Genomic DNA, 16,641 nt, shown 5'->3' with positions numbered 1-16,641 from the left:
TCAGACTAGATGATTTTTCCAGGTCCCTTCAGCCAAGGTTGTTCTATGATTCCATAAAATGAAGTGCACTGTGCCTACCAGCCAAAATCCCCAGCAATGTGAAAGCATTACAACTGCCATTGCCAAAGCACTCTATGTTTCTGTCCTTGTTTTTCTTTTCTCCAATGTAAACAACCTAAAATCTTCAACTTTATATCACTGGTCTCATTTTCTAGACCCCTGGTCATTCTCCTTTGGACTTCAGCAAACTTGTCCGTAACTTCACATTTATTATTTCAACAGTTACACAAAAAGTTTGGAACAAATATTAAAAGTATTTGTTTCCTTTTCAACGGAATTATGGCTGGGTATAAAAGAAGTAACCGCAAATATTGGATGGAACTTTCTTATCCATACACCCAGATGTCAGTACTTTTAACAACTACAATTCCCACAGATTATCATATACAGATCTGACTGAATTTAGAATTATTATTTTTTCTCAGATAACCATTTTCCTGTTATGGATCTTGGCACAATTTTACAGAAAAACAAATCTTTCATGAAAACCAAAGATCTGCACCGTAAATATGTTAGAAGTTTTGTTACACCACACACAGAGTTTATATTAAAAATCTGAATTACTATGTACTGGCTTCTGAATTTTGCTAGTCATTGCTCTTGGACATCTTTGACCTCGCTAGTAATATGACATGCAATTTCTCCTGCACAAAAGTAATATTGTCAGTTTGGCAGCAACTTCATTCTTTGTAAATTCTGAAACTCCCATCTATTAGATGGAGAAGTATAAAACAACTCAAAGCAAATGCGGAAAAGCTTATAAAGTTACAGGGTGTCTTGAGCAGCATATGTTAGGCAGCCTGTTTCAATAAGCATGAACTGGCATTTAGCAGAGGTTCAACCTTTTCTTTAATATATATTTTAAAGAAAGTCATGAAATTTGTCATCCCCCAGTTTCTGAATGTTCCAGCAGATTGGAACTATAGAGTTTCTTGCCTCTAGTACCAAGGTTTAATCACATTGTTTAAAATGTCTTTCAATCAGTCTTACTCAATGCTGCAGCTCACATATTCTCATTGGCCTATTTACAGCAAACTCCATTTCCTCCCAAAACATCTAAAGTTTCTTGGTCAATTTTAGCCAAATTTTACAGCTGGTTATAAAGATAACTAAGTTCCCACAAGTTTAAAGCACAGTAAGCAGGCTCTTCCCATGACACTCCTGAAGAATCTTGGCCAAACTCATTCTCCTCCTATCTCACCAGTGTTTATCTACTCCTGGTACCCACTTTATAATACCAGTACACACCCAGAAGCCCAAGACAATCTATACATTATAACAGACATTGTTTAATACCTTTACAAGTCAAAGAAACTTTAAACAGGAAGTTTGATTTAAAGAAAAAATGTCCAAAATAATGTGATGCTAATGAGTTTTATAGTATATCTAACTTGCCAAAACAGCATTACTATACCTAAAAATTAAACTGTTAAGTTATATTATTAGAACCTCAAGACAAGAGAAAGGTTCATAACTTGCCAAACGCACCTGTATGAGATAGCAGTTTAGCTATTCAATGCCATGATAACCAGCCTCACAATAGCTGTCACTGATATGTGTTGTATCACAAGAAATTAGTCCTATTTTATGACAGAACAATCTAGAACAACATAACTGGATTTTACTAATGCTTTCTGTAAGTTTATGGTTTTCTAGCATCGCCTTTTGAACAAAACCAATTAAATGCACCAAAAAAAACCCCTCCAACCCACAAGCACATGAAAAAAGATCACACACAAAGCAGCAGAGCAAAAGGCATGAAGAACAGTAGATAACTCTATGTTAATAACTGTAACTTCATTAAAAATTGGTAAAAAATCAATCACATTAAGCCAATCTAGTTTTCAAAGTTAACTGCAATAGTCACTGGTGAGAGAAAAATAGGTAAGGTGCTGCTTCACTTTTGAGAAAGACCCGTGAGACTGGCTTAGTCTCCCATGACACTCTTATAAGCAAAGTAGAGAAATGGAGATTAGATTAGGTTACAATAATGTAGGAGTACCCAAGCTGGAAATCCATATTCCAAGAGCAGCTATCAATAGCTCACTGTCAAATTGTGAAGACTTGGTAATGGGATCTACCATGTTCCTAATACCAGTCAATAATCTTATTAATGACATGGCATAGAAGGTACAGTAACAAAATTCCAGATGACATTAGAAATGTAAGAAAATTTCAAATATCAAAAAACTGTATATATAGTATTTAAATAAATAAATAAATCCGCAGAGCACTACACTTGGAAAAGAGAAAACACATGCAAAGAGCCACCTGGGTAACAATTAATATAATCATAAATAAATTTATCACAATAGGTTAGCTACCAAACCAAAAAATAATACCTGCTTCTGAACAAGTATGTGTAAACCTACTCATTCATCAAATTAAAACAGCAACACACAAGGACAGACCTAACTTCTGTATTTTGGAATTTAATCAAAGCCCCAAACTATTTTTCTGTTAAACAGTGCCAGGCTACCTATGTTTGCTTTTTATGCAGTATTAACAAAACTTACCAGGGTTGTTTGCACTAATAATGTCAATCAAGAAGTAACTATATGAGTTAATGGTCATGCCTGTCTAGTACTTTAAAGGTACTAAGTGGTACTCTCACACAATTGAAATACATTTAATATTCTTCATTGCAGAAGATTCAATTTAAGAAACACATGGTTAATAACTGAAAGGCAACAATTAATTAGTAAAGAACAATGTCAGAGTAATAGTGAGAAACTAGCAAACTTCCAAAGGATTTTCAATTTGCATTCCTTAAAGAAATGGAGGGGACAACGAGGAAATTAAATTTTACGCAACAAATCACCTCTTGAAATCAAAATTTGAAAAGTTCAACCAAAGGTTATACTACAGTGCAGCATTAGTTTCCTGCTTTGATCTTTGATTCAAGACTTTCACAGGATATTGACAAAGATTGGTTGTGACCACACATATGCTTTAGCTTTCTCTGTTGAAGTGATACCAGCCAACAAGAGTTGCTTCCACAGCTAGCTCATGTTAGTCCTTGTTGTAATATATGATGCCTCCAAGTTTAACAATAATCTTAGGACAGTGACCATCAATAACTAACTTCATTCTCTTCAAGCAAGAAACAAAGAGAACCAATTTCCTGTGATCAGCCCAATGGTTCTGAAAAATCCTTTTTTTTTTTTTCTTTCTTTTTTATTTTTAGCAGGAATAGGAGTAAGCCCTTCATTTTTCCTTTCTGCCCCCTACTCCCCATGCATCAAAATACAATTCCATTCACTTTGGCCTGCAACTATCAAGGTCTTAAAAGTGGCTTCACAAATCTTTTGCATTTCTATAAATCAATGCATTAAACTGTTCGGTTTTCATCAGTTACAGAAGTATCAACAGGAATCCAGATAGCTTATGGTCAAAATCCTTAACATTATTTAATCAACCAGAGTAGTTAACTATATTTATGTTCCCAATTCAATCTATCTCAAATCCTTAACTAACTACTAGCTCATAGAATGAATCATAGAATCATAGAATAGTTAGGGTTGGAAAGGACCTTAAGATCATATAGTTCCAACCCCCCTGCCATGGGCAGGGACACCACACACTAAACTTTGCCACCAAGACTCCATCCAACCTGGCCTTTAAAAGATTTGTCCTGGGTTCAGCAGTAGCAGTCATTTTTCTCCTTCTTAGTAGCTGGTACAGTGCTGCATTTTTGATTTTCAGCCTGGGAACAGTGCTGATAACACCGGTGCTTCTAGCTGCTGGTCAGAATGTTTACTCTGACCAAGGACTTTGTGAGTCTCATGCTCTGCCAGGGAGGACGGGAAGCCAGGAGGAAGCAGAGACAGGACACCTGACCAAAACTAGCCAAAGAGGTATTCCATACCACAACACGTCATGCCCAGTATGTAAACTGGGGGCAGTTACCTAGAAGGGCTAGTTCACTGCTCGGGTCAGGCTGGATATGGGGTGGTTGGCGGGTGGTGAGTGGTTGTATTCTCTTCCCCTGTTGTTTCCCTTATCATTATTACTACTGGTGGTAGCAGCAGTGGTTTGTGTTATACCTCAGTTACTGGACTCTTTTTATCTCAGCCCGTGCAAGTTATGTTCTTTTGATTCTCCTCCCCATCCCTTCCAGAGTGGGGAGAGGAAGGAAGGGGAGTGAGTGAGGGCTGCATGGCTGAATTGACAGGCTGGGCTTAAACCACGACAGACTGATTTTCCAGCATCAAGTTCTTCTAGTACGTTTCCATATAAGATGGTTAAAATATACATTCTGTTTTTTCCATCTATTGAAAAAGAAGTGGATACAAACTAGACAGCTTTTCTATACACCATTTCTTTATTAATGTACAATCTAGAAATGTTAAGAACTCCAGGCTCTCTTTCGTTTAATTTCATAGACATCATTTCTTTGACTAATTCTCTTTACTAATTCTTTCAATGTGTCCTAGGAAATCCTACCTCACCCCCTTCCTGGCTGCTCATCCAGCTGCATGAACAGACTCTTCTAGTCAATCTTAGCACTCATTCAGATTCTTCATAGCAGTATAATGTAGTTCATGGCAATTCACAGACTGAGAAAGCTGCAAGCAAATTCAAGAGGCCACCCATAACAGTAGGGATGTCTGTACAGGTAGAACCATCTTGCACATATATAATTTCCAAGAGATATCTAAACATTTCTGACATACGTACACACACACACCCCCAGGGGGAAGCATTCAGTGATTCAATTAGTTCTGTTAGAAAGGTGACTTTCACATCTAATCCAAATCTCCCTGATATTTAAATCCATTAATTCTTATTCTACGGGCAGCACAGATTTTACCTTCCTTTCTTGCAGCAGCCCTAAGTAGTAGAGAGTCCTAGTTTTCTCCTCAATCTCCTCTTCTTTAGAAGAAAACCAGGCACAGATACTCTAGCTTTCATTAGATTTTAATTTCAAGACCTTGCATTGTTATCATTGTTTCAGTGTGGATTTTCTCCCACTAAACATAATACTCCAGCTAAGGCCTTATCAAAGCTGGGTAAAGCTGAAGATGTATTTCATATATTTTGAAAGTCATACTGTGTCCTGTTGATGTATCTTCTGCAAAATATTACTCACCTTTTTTTACACTACAATATTGTTAATTCACACTGGTGATGAACTACCACCCTACTGCTGTTTTTTGATTTGTACTGGGTTTTTTTCTGCACAGCAGATTATTACCTGTGTTATATTTTTACCTAACCATATGAGAATCTGCATGAAAATTACAATTTCATTTTCCCTAATAAAATTTATCTAACACTTTTGTCTAATAACTTTTCCCTTCTGCAAGAAATGCTTCCAATTCCACTACATTTCCAGTACCTTCCAATCCAAGATCAATGGAAATTGAGGCCTAACCTGTTATTGTCAGGAATTGCACTCAATAAGTCTTTGAATTTTAATAATGAACCACTGGTAACTATTCTCCAGATACAGTGGATTCTTTTAGACCAAGTTTTCCCACCTTTCTCATGAGACAATTTCAGAAACTAAGATAATTGTCTGCTGCTTCTCTGCTTATAAGGTCTGTTAACTTTTCCATCAGAAGCTGTGACTCCTTTGACATAATCTCTTCTTGATAAATACGTGTTTGATTTGCTTGTCTCCTTGTTATCCTCTTGGCACTCAAACATAGTCTAATTATTTGCACAAGTATTTTTCTGCAAATTGCAGTTAAACCCACCTCATAAATAAACACTTAATTTGTCCACTGCTGCTACCTTTCTTCTCCTCCCTTTCTCAAAAAAAAAAAAAAGAAAAAAGAAAAAGGCACTCTGAAACGTTGCCTGCCAGTCCTGTAGGTACAAAAGAATGAAGTTCATAATGACCAGCAAATTCAAAAAAATCTAACGTGCTTGTATTTTCTAATCTGTTCTTTCCCAATTTGCTATAGACATTTTGTATTTTTGTAAGTGGCATTAATATCAGTAGTCACTGGTTGCCATTGACTGGTGGTGGGGACTCATGGATGCAAGAAAGACATTACTTTTTCAGCAGTATCAGTTGACAATTTCCTCAGTCCATTTAATGTGCAGATCAATTTTTCCTTAATTTTCTCCTCACTATGTATATAGTCATAGAATGATTACACATGTCTCTCGCTAGTTGAATGACATTCTTGAGTTAGCCTCTGATTTTCTTCACACTTTTCCATCCTTCCTTCCATTAAAAATACAGTTCTGCTATTACTCTTTGATCTTAATTTCGAGGCCAATACAGCTTTCCCACCACTGCCAACATCCTTGTCTCCTTGTTCTCCTCCACAGTTCAAAATACTCCTCAGATCCCAAACTATTTGTTTACCTCATTCCTTCCTTCAGTGCCTACCTACCTAAACCACAACAAGGCTAAAAATGTTTGATAAAGTTTTACAAAAGAATTCACTGAAATATTCTAACAGAAGTAAAACCCTGTGTCATCTCCCTTGCATCTTTTCCCAAGTGATAGAATAGCTCCAGATCATCTTTCCTTTTTCATAACCTGTAGTCCTATGATCAAAGCTACAATAAAGGCAAATGCAGTATAAAATATGATAACACCTTTCTGGAAAGTTTTTACCTTGATATCAGAAGTGTCACGCTGACTATTGCGCCATGCTCTTGAAACAGATGAGAAAGTTCTGTCTGCATGATCAAACTTTCCACCTTGCAGATTTAGGAAAAGTGTTGTAAAGGGTTCCTAAATATATATAAAAAGATTAATTAAAACCAGCAACTAATTTCTTTAGGAAGTTCAGTGGGCAAAGGGATTTATTTTTCTTTTGGGATTTGGTTATTAATGATGCTATTCTGGCAGACACACCACTAACTGCAAAGACTTAATTATATTATCCAAGAATGAGAAATACAGACTGCAACTTATTTGTTCAATACATGTTTTTCATTCCTCCTCCATGCATATATATTCAGATAAAGGAAAGCAAATAAAAATAAAATACGGTATTTACAGGCCGGAGGAGAAGCTATAGTCAGTTGTCAAACTGCTCTCAAAACCATGAAAAAGCTCAATATTTTTACCTTATATACTTTTTAAACTACCATGTAACAAAAATAATGTGGTTTATTTTGTTCAAGGTAATCTATTAACAGAGATGACTGACTGAACACATTCAATACAGACAGCATTATGATAGCTATTCCTTAAATATGTAATTTATGATTTAGAAAAGAAAAATGTTTGAAAGATTTAAAAGCCTCCTCTTAGTTAAAGAACACTTAAGCACATATTAGTGGATAATTGCTTGAAATTAGCTAAGCACTATAAATTACTTTGAGGATTTATGTATGTTTGTACATTCTAACAAGCTTTAATTAATGATGTGCTGCTAACGCTTTCCCAAAGAAATTACTTTCTAGGAGATAAATCACCTTTCAATTTTACAGAAAAACACAGTGTTTAACCAATATATTATCGATATGTATCATCTCAAATGTTGCTTCCATATAAATATCAGCAGATCTAAAAAAAAAATAAACTATTTACATCACAGAATTTCATGATTATCAGAAACCAACTCACACTCATTAGAAGGTGAAAATTAAATAAATTCACTAAGAACCACAAATGTTCAACACATGGTCTACTCAGAAAATATCAAGAAAGAAAATTAACCATGTTTAAAGTTGTGTAAGAATGTATACTAAAAATAATTTTTTTTAGGGAGAAAAGGCTTTACTGACTTGAAAAGGCTGTACCGTAAAAATTAAAATCTTCTGCTCAAACTTTGGAATACATTCACCCTACACTACTGATTACAAGAAAACGTCAGTATTCTCCTATGCCACTGAGTTTTATTCATTCCGAGCTATTTGTTGCTTTCAGCACCATTTAAAGGAAAAGCATTTTCAAAAGATATACTTACAATTCTTAATAACCATGTGAGTGCAAAACTTGCAGTTGAATAATGTGTGCCATAGTGAAATTTTGGAACCTGTTCATCTTCCCATGATTCATATCTCTCAGCAAAGAACGCTGCTCTCTTTGGGTTCAAAGCTCCAATAGGCTACAAGGTTTGTAAAAAAAAATATATATATAGGTTAAGTAAACAAAGATAAGATGACCCATTATCACATCATACTCCCCTTGCTTTTTTGGGTAACCAAAATTTTCAGCATCCATGCAGAAGAGGGGTTTTGGTGTTTTGCATAAGCAGGTGTTGGATTCTATAAACACCCAAACAGATCTGTGTACTTCAAACCAGGATTCCACACACAAGCACATACTGTGATGAGAAAAGTGTCTTCTGCATTCATATGAGCTTCATTTCTATGTACTGCTGGTTCAAGTCAAAGACTAAAAAAACACTTCACAGTGGAATGTCTTGGGCAAAGAGTGGTTAACTTGTGTGCCTGTGGATATGTGTGCAGGTTGAATCAACTATTAAGCAAATGGTAAGCAACAACAAGAAACATCTTTGGATATTTTTTGGGGAAAAAAATAGTGACCAATAGGGTGGAAGAATATTAACAGTGCACATGGAATTTTTATATTACCATTCTTGTTTCTATGTTTTCTACTTATCATCCCAAGACAAGTTTTACTTAATGGATAAAACTTGAAACTTTGAAATAGACAACTAAAATAGCAGAATTTCTACATGAAAGCATTGATATAAAAGAAACAAATAAAGTACATAGGACTAAAGAAGTCTATTCCACTTTCACCAATATTGTTATTCTTTGTTCAGCACATACCTAGGACATAAACACCGAGCACAGTTTTCAAATGTAAGAAATATCATATATCGTTCTCTAAAGCTGTGTACTTCTTTAGCAGATTTTTACATAAAGGATTTGGAAAAATGAATATACATCACATAAATCACTAAGAGACCTAAAAGTGAATTTAGCCATTCAACATATAAAGTGCTGTAAGAGGTTTAAAATATCTTTCATATACTTGCAAAACATATATGCGATACCATTCTGTATACATACTGAGCACACTGTACGTTCTTAATATAAATTATGTACAGCCAATGCACGAATTCAAGTATAACTGAAGAATAAGCATGCAAAAATGTTTTCTTCTTTCTGTTCTGCAAGAATGAATATACTTAAGAATGCCCTACAAGGTAAGGAAAAACTTGCAAAGCCTTGAACGAAAGTATCAGTAACCTAGTCATTAATTGAAGCATAGTTCAAGTGCAAAACTATGTCTGCTAATCAGATTATTATTATTCAAATAACTGCCTCTTTGCAGCTCACATGAAATTTGGCATACAAGTTTCAAAGTATTTTGTCTTCTAGGATAGATTAGATGTATGCATGACCTAAGATCTAATCTTACATTCTTTACTTAGGAGAGGCTTTCACATTGCATAGGATAAAGAAAACATCTTAAGTTAATTACTATTTTTGCAGTTCACTAATTTGGAATATAACCCTTTAAGAGACGTGGTTCCTGTGTAAAAGGATTTTTATCTGATTTAGCAAATTTATTGCAGGGAAGAATGAAACTAACTCCAAGTCTCTTTGTTCCAAGAACCATTTTGGTATCTTCATCTGTACTGATTTTCCCTACAGATTCAGCTTTGCTTGAGGGAATAAAAAGAAGCAAGAAGGTTATTGGTAGAAAAATTATATAAATTAAAAATAGAAACGGTGTTATGCTGCATGGTTCTGTTACATTTTATGTATTCTGTTTATCTGCCCATATTTTTATTACTCTCCAAATGAGTATAGCCCAAATCAATAGCTATAGAATTACATTCCTTGAATATAAAGCTAAACCCAATTAGAATTGATTTCATTCTCTTTTCAGAAAAATAATAAAAAAAATAACAATAAATGGTATCATGCAGAGATCCATATAGCCAGAATCCACAGTATTGATTTTGGTTGTTATTGTTACAGTTGGTTTCTGAAGCCTGCAACAGGACAACTATCAAGACATGTCACATTTATTTGCAAGCAAATAATAAAAGTCCCCAAATGAAAGAAAGCTTAGGGAAAAAAAAAGAACCATGGAGCTGTGCACTGACAATGATACACTATCAGCTTACTCAGAGAAGTTACAGTGGGAATACACACATTGAATTATACATTACACGAATGCACTGATTTATTGTGGTAATAACATCCACCTCATTAAAAGATTCTGCTTTGCTGCAGTTGGAGGGCTACGTGTTGTTTACTGCTATAAATTAATGGCAGCACACAGAAGACTGCAGAACCCTTCTAACAATAGATCTGTAATGACAGTGCTGTATATCACAGCTTCCCCAGCAGCTTCATAATAAAATGGAGACAATGTATTGGGCTAATACATTCTACCAGGCAAGCCCATATTTTTCTGACAACTGCTTCTAAGGATGAGGTGATTCTAGTGCGTTACATTGCACTGTGAACACTTAAATAAGGTTGAGCTACAGAATAAAGCACATACAAGCAATATTCAAACACCATCTGACTTTTAGTTTAGTAAACAAATTAATTGAAATTTTGTAATTATTTTATATTTCAAAATTAACAGGGTATCATGACTGCATACAGCGTTCCCTCCCCTGTGGGTAAGTGCCAAGGAAAAAAGAGTAACTCTAAACTAAGCTATGCTAGATGTAATTGTGAGACCACAAATTCACAATACTCAACATGGTTTCTCTATGGCTACAGATCACTAAGGAGGAACAAACTAAAAAGCTTTCACAAATTCCAGAATACATTTTATTTGAAGTACCTTTTTAGATATTAGTTCAGCAAACAAACAAACAAAAAAAAATAGATGGGGGAAAAAAAAGAAGAAAAGTAGCAACAGAAAAATTCCAATATGCAAAAACAATGGATGAGATTACAAGAGACAAGATGAAAAAAGAATTTACTTATGGCTGCCAAGTTTTCAAACGATATTGAAAAAAGAATTATGCATATGGTTTTCAAGTGAGAGCTCATTCCGGAAAGGGTCCAAAGTGGAGGAAGAACTGAAGTAAGGAAGTTCTGGTTTTTTTTTCTTCTCCAGCAGCATGATCAGCTGTTTTTTAACCCAAAGTCATTGTTCTAACAACTGTGCTACAAATACGGAAGTTACAAGCTATCCTAAAAAATCCAAACTCATTTGATATTAATTTTTCAAGTGCTATTGAATTTATGAATACCTCAAAATAAATAAACCTCACAATTTGATTAAGAACTGAGCATAGTAAATCTCAGCCCGTGGACCACGCTTCCTTGCTTTCTTTGACACAACAAAGAAAAATGGTTTGTTGAAAAATAACTGAGAAAACACACTGACTCTTACTATCTGCTACTGTTAAATATGTCCACATGCTATAGTGTACAGTTATATTTGTTGGTTCTTAATCTTACCCTGTGCCAGACTTTGGAACAGTGGCCCTTCTTGCCTCCATTTTCAGAAGAGGCCCTTTTGCAGCCAACAGAAGAAAGCAGGATGCTCTCTGCTCCTCTGCAAAAGGCAGAATCTCTCCTGGATTCTGTCACTTACGTTCAAGAATACAGACATTTTAAAAAATTGCTAATAACCTAACAAAAGCAGAATTAAGTCTTATACAGACAGAATTATGATGCATTTATTTATAGCTACACATTTAAGAAGAAAAAGACTTACTTTTTATTCCTATCTGATGTGTCTTTATTTCTTAAATAGTGTTACTCCAGATAAGCAGACATACCTTCTTCTTTACCTAGAAGGCCTTTTCTAATTGTCCTTACACAGGCTTCTGTTATTAAAACAAAGTGCCACTTTTACTGTCTCCTATCCATTGTAATACTGGGAAGAGTTTTTAATTCATTGATATTCAAACTCCATGAAAGACTAGATACTATGGCAGTAAATTACTGCAGATAATAGAGATATCATCATTTTGTCTTCCCTGTTAACTGTTACCTCTTTTGGTGAAGATGGCAATCTTAAAAATTATTACTGGAAATCAGGAGATCTACACAAGTGCCTGTTGAGTTCTGAAAAGTAGGCAGCTCCAGAAACTAAGTCCATGCTGATCAGTGCAAACAGATTTAAAAATTAATGAAAACATAATTCTTTGAAATTTGTATTTCGAAATGTCTTCACCAAGGAGGGGGTAAAGGAGAAGAGAGTCTTAAAAGGTGGGGGAGGGAAGGGGGGAAGAAACAAAAAATAAAAAAAAAAGAAAAAAAAAGGCTTCCTGTGTGGTATTTTATCCTGTTTTCTTATCCACATCCAACCAGGTATTTAGATTTCTGTGAATACAATTGTTTGTATCACTGAATTATGTCTTGTAACATCCTTGCCAAGTATAATGTTTTTCATACATTTTATTTTAAAGATGACTATCTGGTTTTCATTACTGATATTTTTCATATATTCATTGGGCTTAAAGGACCAGAGAGACCATTAGGTCATCTCATCTAGCTTTGTGTTTGTATGACAAGTATTAAATGCTTTTCCATTACATCACTTTGAGCCCAACTGTTTACACTTGATTATAGCATGAGCTGTATTTGGCCAAGCTGCCTTCTATAAAGGCATCTGACTCTTGAGTACATGGACAATCTCCTACTTTTCTTGGAAGCTTTTTCTACTGATAATTTGATCCTCATTCTAAAAAATATGCACTTCAGCTATAAATTTACTGGTAGGTTACCAAAGAATCTTATTACACTTCTTTCTGACATATCACAGAGTCTCTGCTTACCCAGTATTTTTGTACATGAAGATACTTACAGACTATAATTAGACTTTTTAATAAACAAAAGAAATTAAGTTCTTCAGGTTTTCCATTTTAAAGTATCTCTTCCAGCCTTAAGATTTCTCTGCAGCCTGCCCACTTACCGATGTATTCTACTGTACAGATAATCTGAAATGTGTTCAGTGTTCCGGTGTTAGTATTCACACTGTTGTAAATAAGTCAAGTGCTGCATACTCTGCTGCAATCTAACCACAACTGCATTTTTAAAGGGTTGCTTCTTTAGATACTTTATGTATTACCAACACACAACTAACTCCCAGAACTAGCCAATACTTGTAATAATGTCAGTGGGACTTCCTGATCATCTGAGTAAAGCCTCTTTTTCCCAGACAGGGATATGAAGAGAAGATGCAAGGGTTTAATTATATCCAAACTTCATTAGCTTAGGTCATCTGGGAAATATCTGAGAATAAACTCATATAATGTAGAACACTACTTTTTCATCTGTCACTTTTGTGTTTGAAAACAGCCACTAAATGCTGTACCACTCTCTGAACCTATTCACATTCCCTGCTAAAACTTGCCATTCTTCCTCTCAAACAACTGAGTACTGCTTTCTTAAAAATCAGGCCCTGCAACTCCCCCATCTTCTTTAGAGAGCATTTTACTTTGATACGTATCTGACTCAAATTCATTAAAGAACCATATCCCAAATAAAACAGCAAACAATTTCCTCTGAAGTGTTTGAACTGCCCTCATTGATCAACTAAACTGGTCTCTGAGCTGCTCTGAGAAAGACTTAAATACTGGAAACAATCCACCAAGGAGAAAAACAATCCTTACCAATTCATTCCAAAGGCACTGGTTTCAAAGCAGATGCCCAAATCCTACGTAAACACTAGACTGGGGGCCAGAACTATGAATTTGGATGTCAAAATCTGGCTGAAGCCAAAGGGAAAGAATTTGACAGAACTTCTGTTTTCTTCCCCAGTGTGCATTTAGGTGATACACAACAATTCAACAATTTATGCTCCATTTCAAAACTGATTTATTGGGTTTTTTACTATTAATTGCAAAGCGTATTTTAGTCACTTATAACACTCAGTTTTTGAGAACTTCAACTCAAGCAGCAACTTGAATTTCATGTGGTTTCTTAGTGAAATAAGGAATCCTATGGTCAAACATCTTTCGTATATGTAATGTTGAAACTGTGCAATAAATAAGAATATTAGTGAGTTTAACGACTTCGACATCAAGATATCAAATCAGAAAAATTCATATAGCTGTCTGCCTTCTGTTCCAATCACTAAAGTCAACTCACATCTCTGGTGAATTTGTTGAGTAGACATCTTTTGGATAATTGTTAAAGTTCCATCTAGTTAAGCTTCTTCCCCCATAGAACTGGCAGGTTATTATACTTGTATAACTCTAATTCATTACAGTTATAATTCTAAACCATTATTCTGAATACAGGTATTTCAAATAATTATGACACTTGAAAATTTGTAGAGAGAAGGGAAACAAATTGGACAATAACAAAGCAAGTTTTGAAGAATGCTCCCTGTTTTCCCTGTTCTTTTTATGTTGACCTAGAGCTAAAACAATTTTCAAATATAGAGAAGAGTTGCAAGCAAGCAAGACTTCATATGGTCAACAAACAAACAAAGCCATAATTACCCTAGTTACAAAGCAAAGAAACTTATACCTTCTCATATAATTAGGTTAATTCTCATATAATACTTTCAATGCTCCAGCGAGCAATACAGAACAAATATAAATAGGTTAAAAAAAATAAAAAAAATCACAGGTTCTCAAGCTAAAAAAAGACAAGTAGATCACAAGTCCATCAGTGGCCACTAAACATGACTGTCTGAATTATTTCACAAGTTCACAAAGTAGTTAAACTTCTGGTTACCAAATGTGGGAGGCTATCTTAACGAAAGGATGATGCTTCATATGCCCTTTTTTCTTTTTCACTAGGTTCCTGCTACTGGCTGTTCATAGAGGCAAGATGAGAGAGCTAGATGAGGTTTAGGACTGATTCCTCTTATGACTTCATTTTAAATGACTTAGCATCTTCCCACCTATATGGGCTGGTGCACATGGTACAACAAAAGCCAGTCAAGAGCACTCCACTACAACAAATGTGTAGTTACTTTTACAGGAAAATTATTTATCTGCTTAGACATTCTTTTTTATTTTATTTACATGATAGAAGAAACAAAGATATACACTTCATTTAATACTTGTGTGCACAACTTACTTAGGGTGTAGACAAATATTTCCCAGCAGGTCCTTTAACTAAGTGACAAGTATAACCAGCTGACTGTGATCATTTTTAAGCCTAGGATTCCTGGGCATTTCCTGATGCACTGCATATGGGATGAAATTCTATAATCCTCTGATCTCAGTGTTTTTTTAAATAAATTTCATATATTCTATACACACTAAACACACTGAGCTTTTTTTTATGTAAACATGCTTTACCAGCTTTCTTTGAAAAGACCCTATTTACTAGAAATCATGTAATGAAATTTACCGGATCGCATTTTGTTATAAATATATTTTCCAAAACTCAATTTTCTATTCTGGACAAACTGACAAGTCAATAAAGGGCTGGAATAAAACCAAACAATAGTTGTGTGCATGCAAATTAGAAGTATCTATACATATGGTTTATTATGAAGATTTTTTTTAGGAGCGCACACATTCCTTTGTTGATGACAAGAAGAACAGTCACAAAAATTGATCTAAAGATGGTCTAATAATTAGAATGTCTGAACATGTCAATATAAATAATATTTAATGATTAAATAACAGGGAAGATTCCCAAAGTCTAAAGTTCAAAAATGGATTATAAACTAATCTGAAGCATCAAAAATTAAGAAAAAGAATGCTCAGCAACATCAGCGATACATTAGCGACAGTGATATACCTCAGGTCACCAGAAGTCTTGGAAGAATTTGAATTTAGAGGAAAAATCTCCATGCCTTCATATTACAAACAATAGTATTAAATGCTATTACAGCAGATTCCAGAACAATATACTGCCGGACTGCAAACTTGCAAACTAATTAAGCACACATACACTTTTACATCAGGTTTAATCTACAGTTCAGCACAATGGAATCAGTCACATGTATCTGAGGTATTACTACACTCTAATACTACTGAGAAGCCAAACTGAAGTATGCTGTTGTGTTCTACACTTCCAAACGGTCAGGAAGAAAGTCAGCTGCATGTCCCTGAGACTCACGAGAAGAAATCAAGCTGCTTGCAGGCACTAAGGAGGGTATGGCATTGTAATTGCCTAGCTTAGAGAATACCCCTACCAGAAAAAAAGCAACCTTTTCCACATACTATCCATGACATAATCTGCCAAGTGAAAGAAATCCCTGCATCACCATTCACTTTTTTTTTTTTTAAATCCTTTATGGATTTTGAGAAACAGGATTTATTGAGAAGTCCCATGCACTTGAATCACAGCAGGAGACGAAAACATTCTCTCCCTGCCTTCCCTTCACATAACATGCTCCCCTGCCAACACATCATGCCAGCCACTGTCACAGAAAACAGCAGCCACTACACCTAGCACCAGATCTATATAAGATAATAAGAACTAAAACCATAATCCTTTTGGCTTGTACTAACATTACAGGTTCTCAAGCTAAACACTGGCACAAACTTGCATTTTCTGCAGATTAAATACAGCCAAGGCACACAAAATGTACATTATTATGTATTATGTGTAAGCACCAAGCTCTACCAGAAAAGCAGCAGGCAGCTAGAAAGATGCACTTGGGAAAGTTTAAAGAGTAACCTGTACTGTTTCATAGAACTATTACAATCAGATTATATTGTCCTGAATAAAAAGAGTCAGCTAAGTGCCCATCAATGTATATCAATTCACACATGCATTGCTTCACTAAGGTGAATTCAT

General features: G+C 35.1%; 1 protein-coding gene across 3 annotated transcripts in view; it reads right to left on the bottom strand.

Annotated features, from left to right (window-relative positions):
- LRBA (LPS responsive beige-like anchor protein) overlaps positions 1 to 16,641 on the bottom strand; it is a 400,194-nt gene that overhangs the window by 101,201 nt on the left and 282,352 nt on the right. For all 3 annotated transcript variants that reach the window (XM_061350996.1, XM_061350998.1, XM_061350997.1), the window contains exons 44-45: positions 7,941 to 8,081; positions 6,638 to 6,757 (exon numbers count right to left, since the gene is read on the bottom strand). In XM_061350996.1, coding sequence (XP_061206980.1) covers positions 6,638 to 6,757; positions 7,941 to 8,081 — 261 coding nt within the window. The remainder of the gene's footprint in view (positions 1 to 6,637; positions 6,758 to 7,940; positions 8,082 to 16,641) is intronic.

The sequence above is a fragment of the Neopsephotus bourkii genome, unplaced genomic scaffold (genome assembly GCF_033783945.1).
Source record: "Neopsephotus bourkii isolate Nb327-2 ecotype Australia unplaced genomic scaffold, CSIRO-AGI_Nbou_v1 NB_547, whole genome shotgun sequence".
NCBI lineage: Eukaryota > Metazoa > Chordata > Aves > Psittaciformes > Psittacidae > Neopsephotus > Neopsephotus bourkii.
Note: the sequence above shows the minus strand (reverse complement) of the source record. Positions and strands in the feature narration are given on the sequence as shown.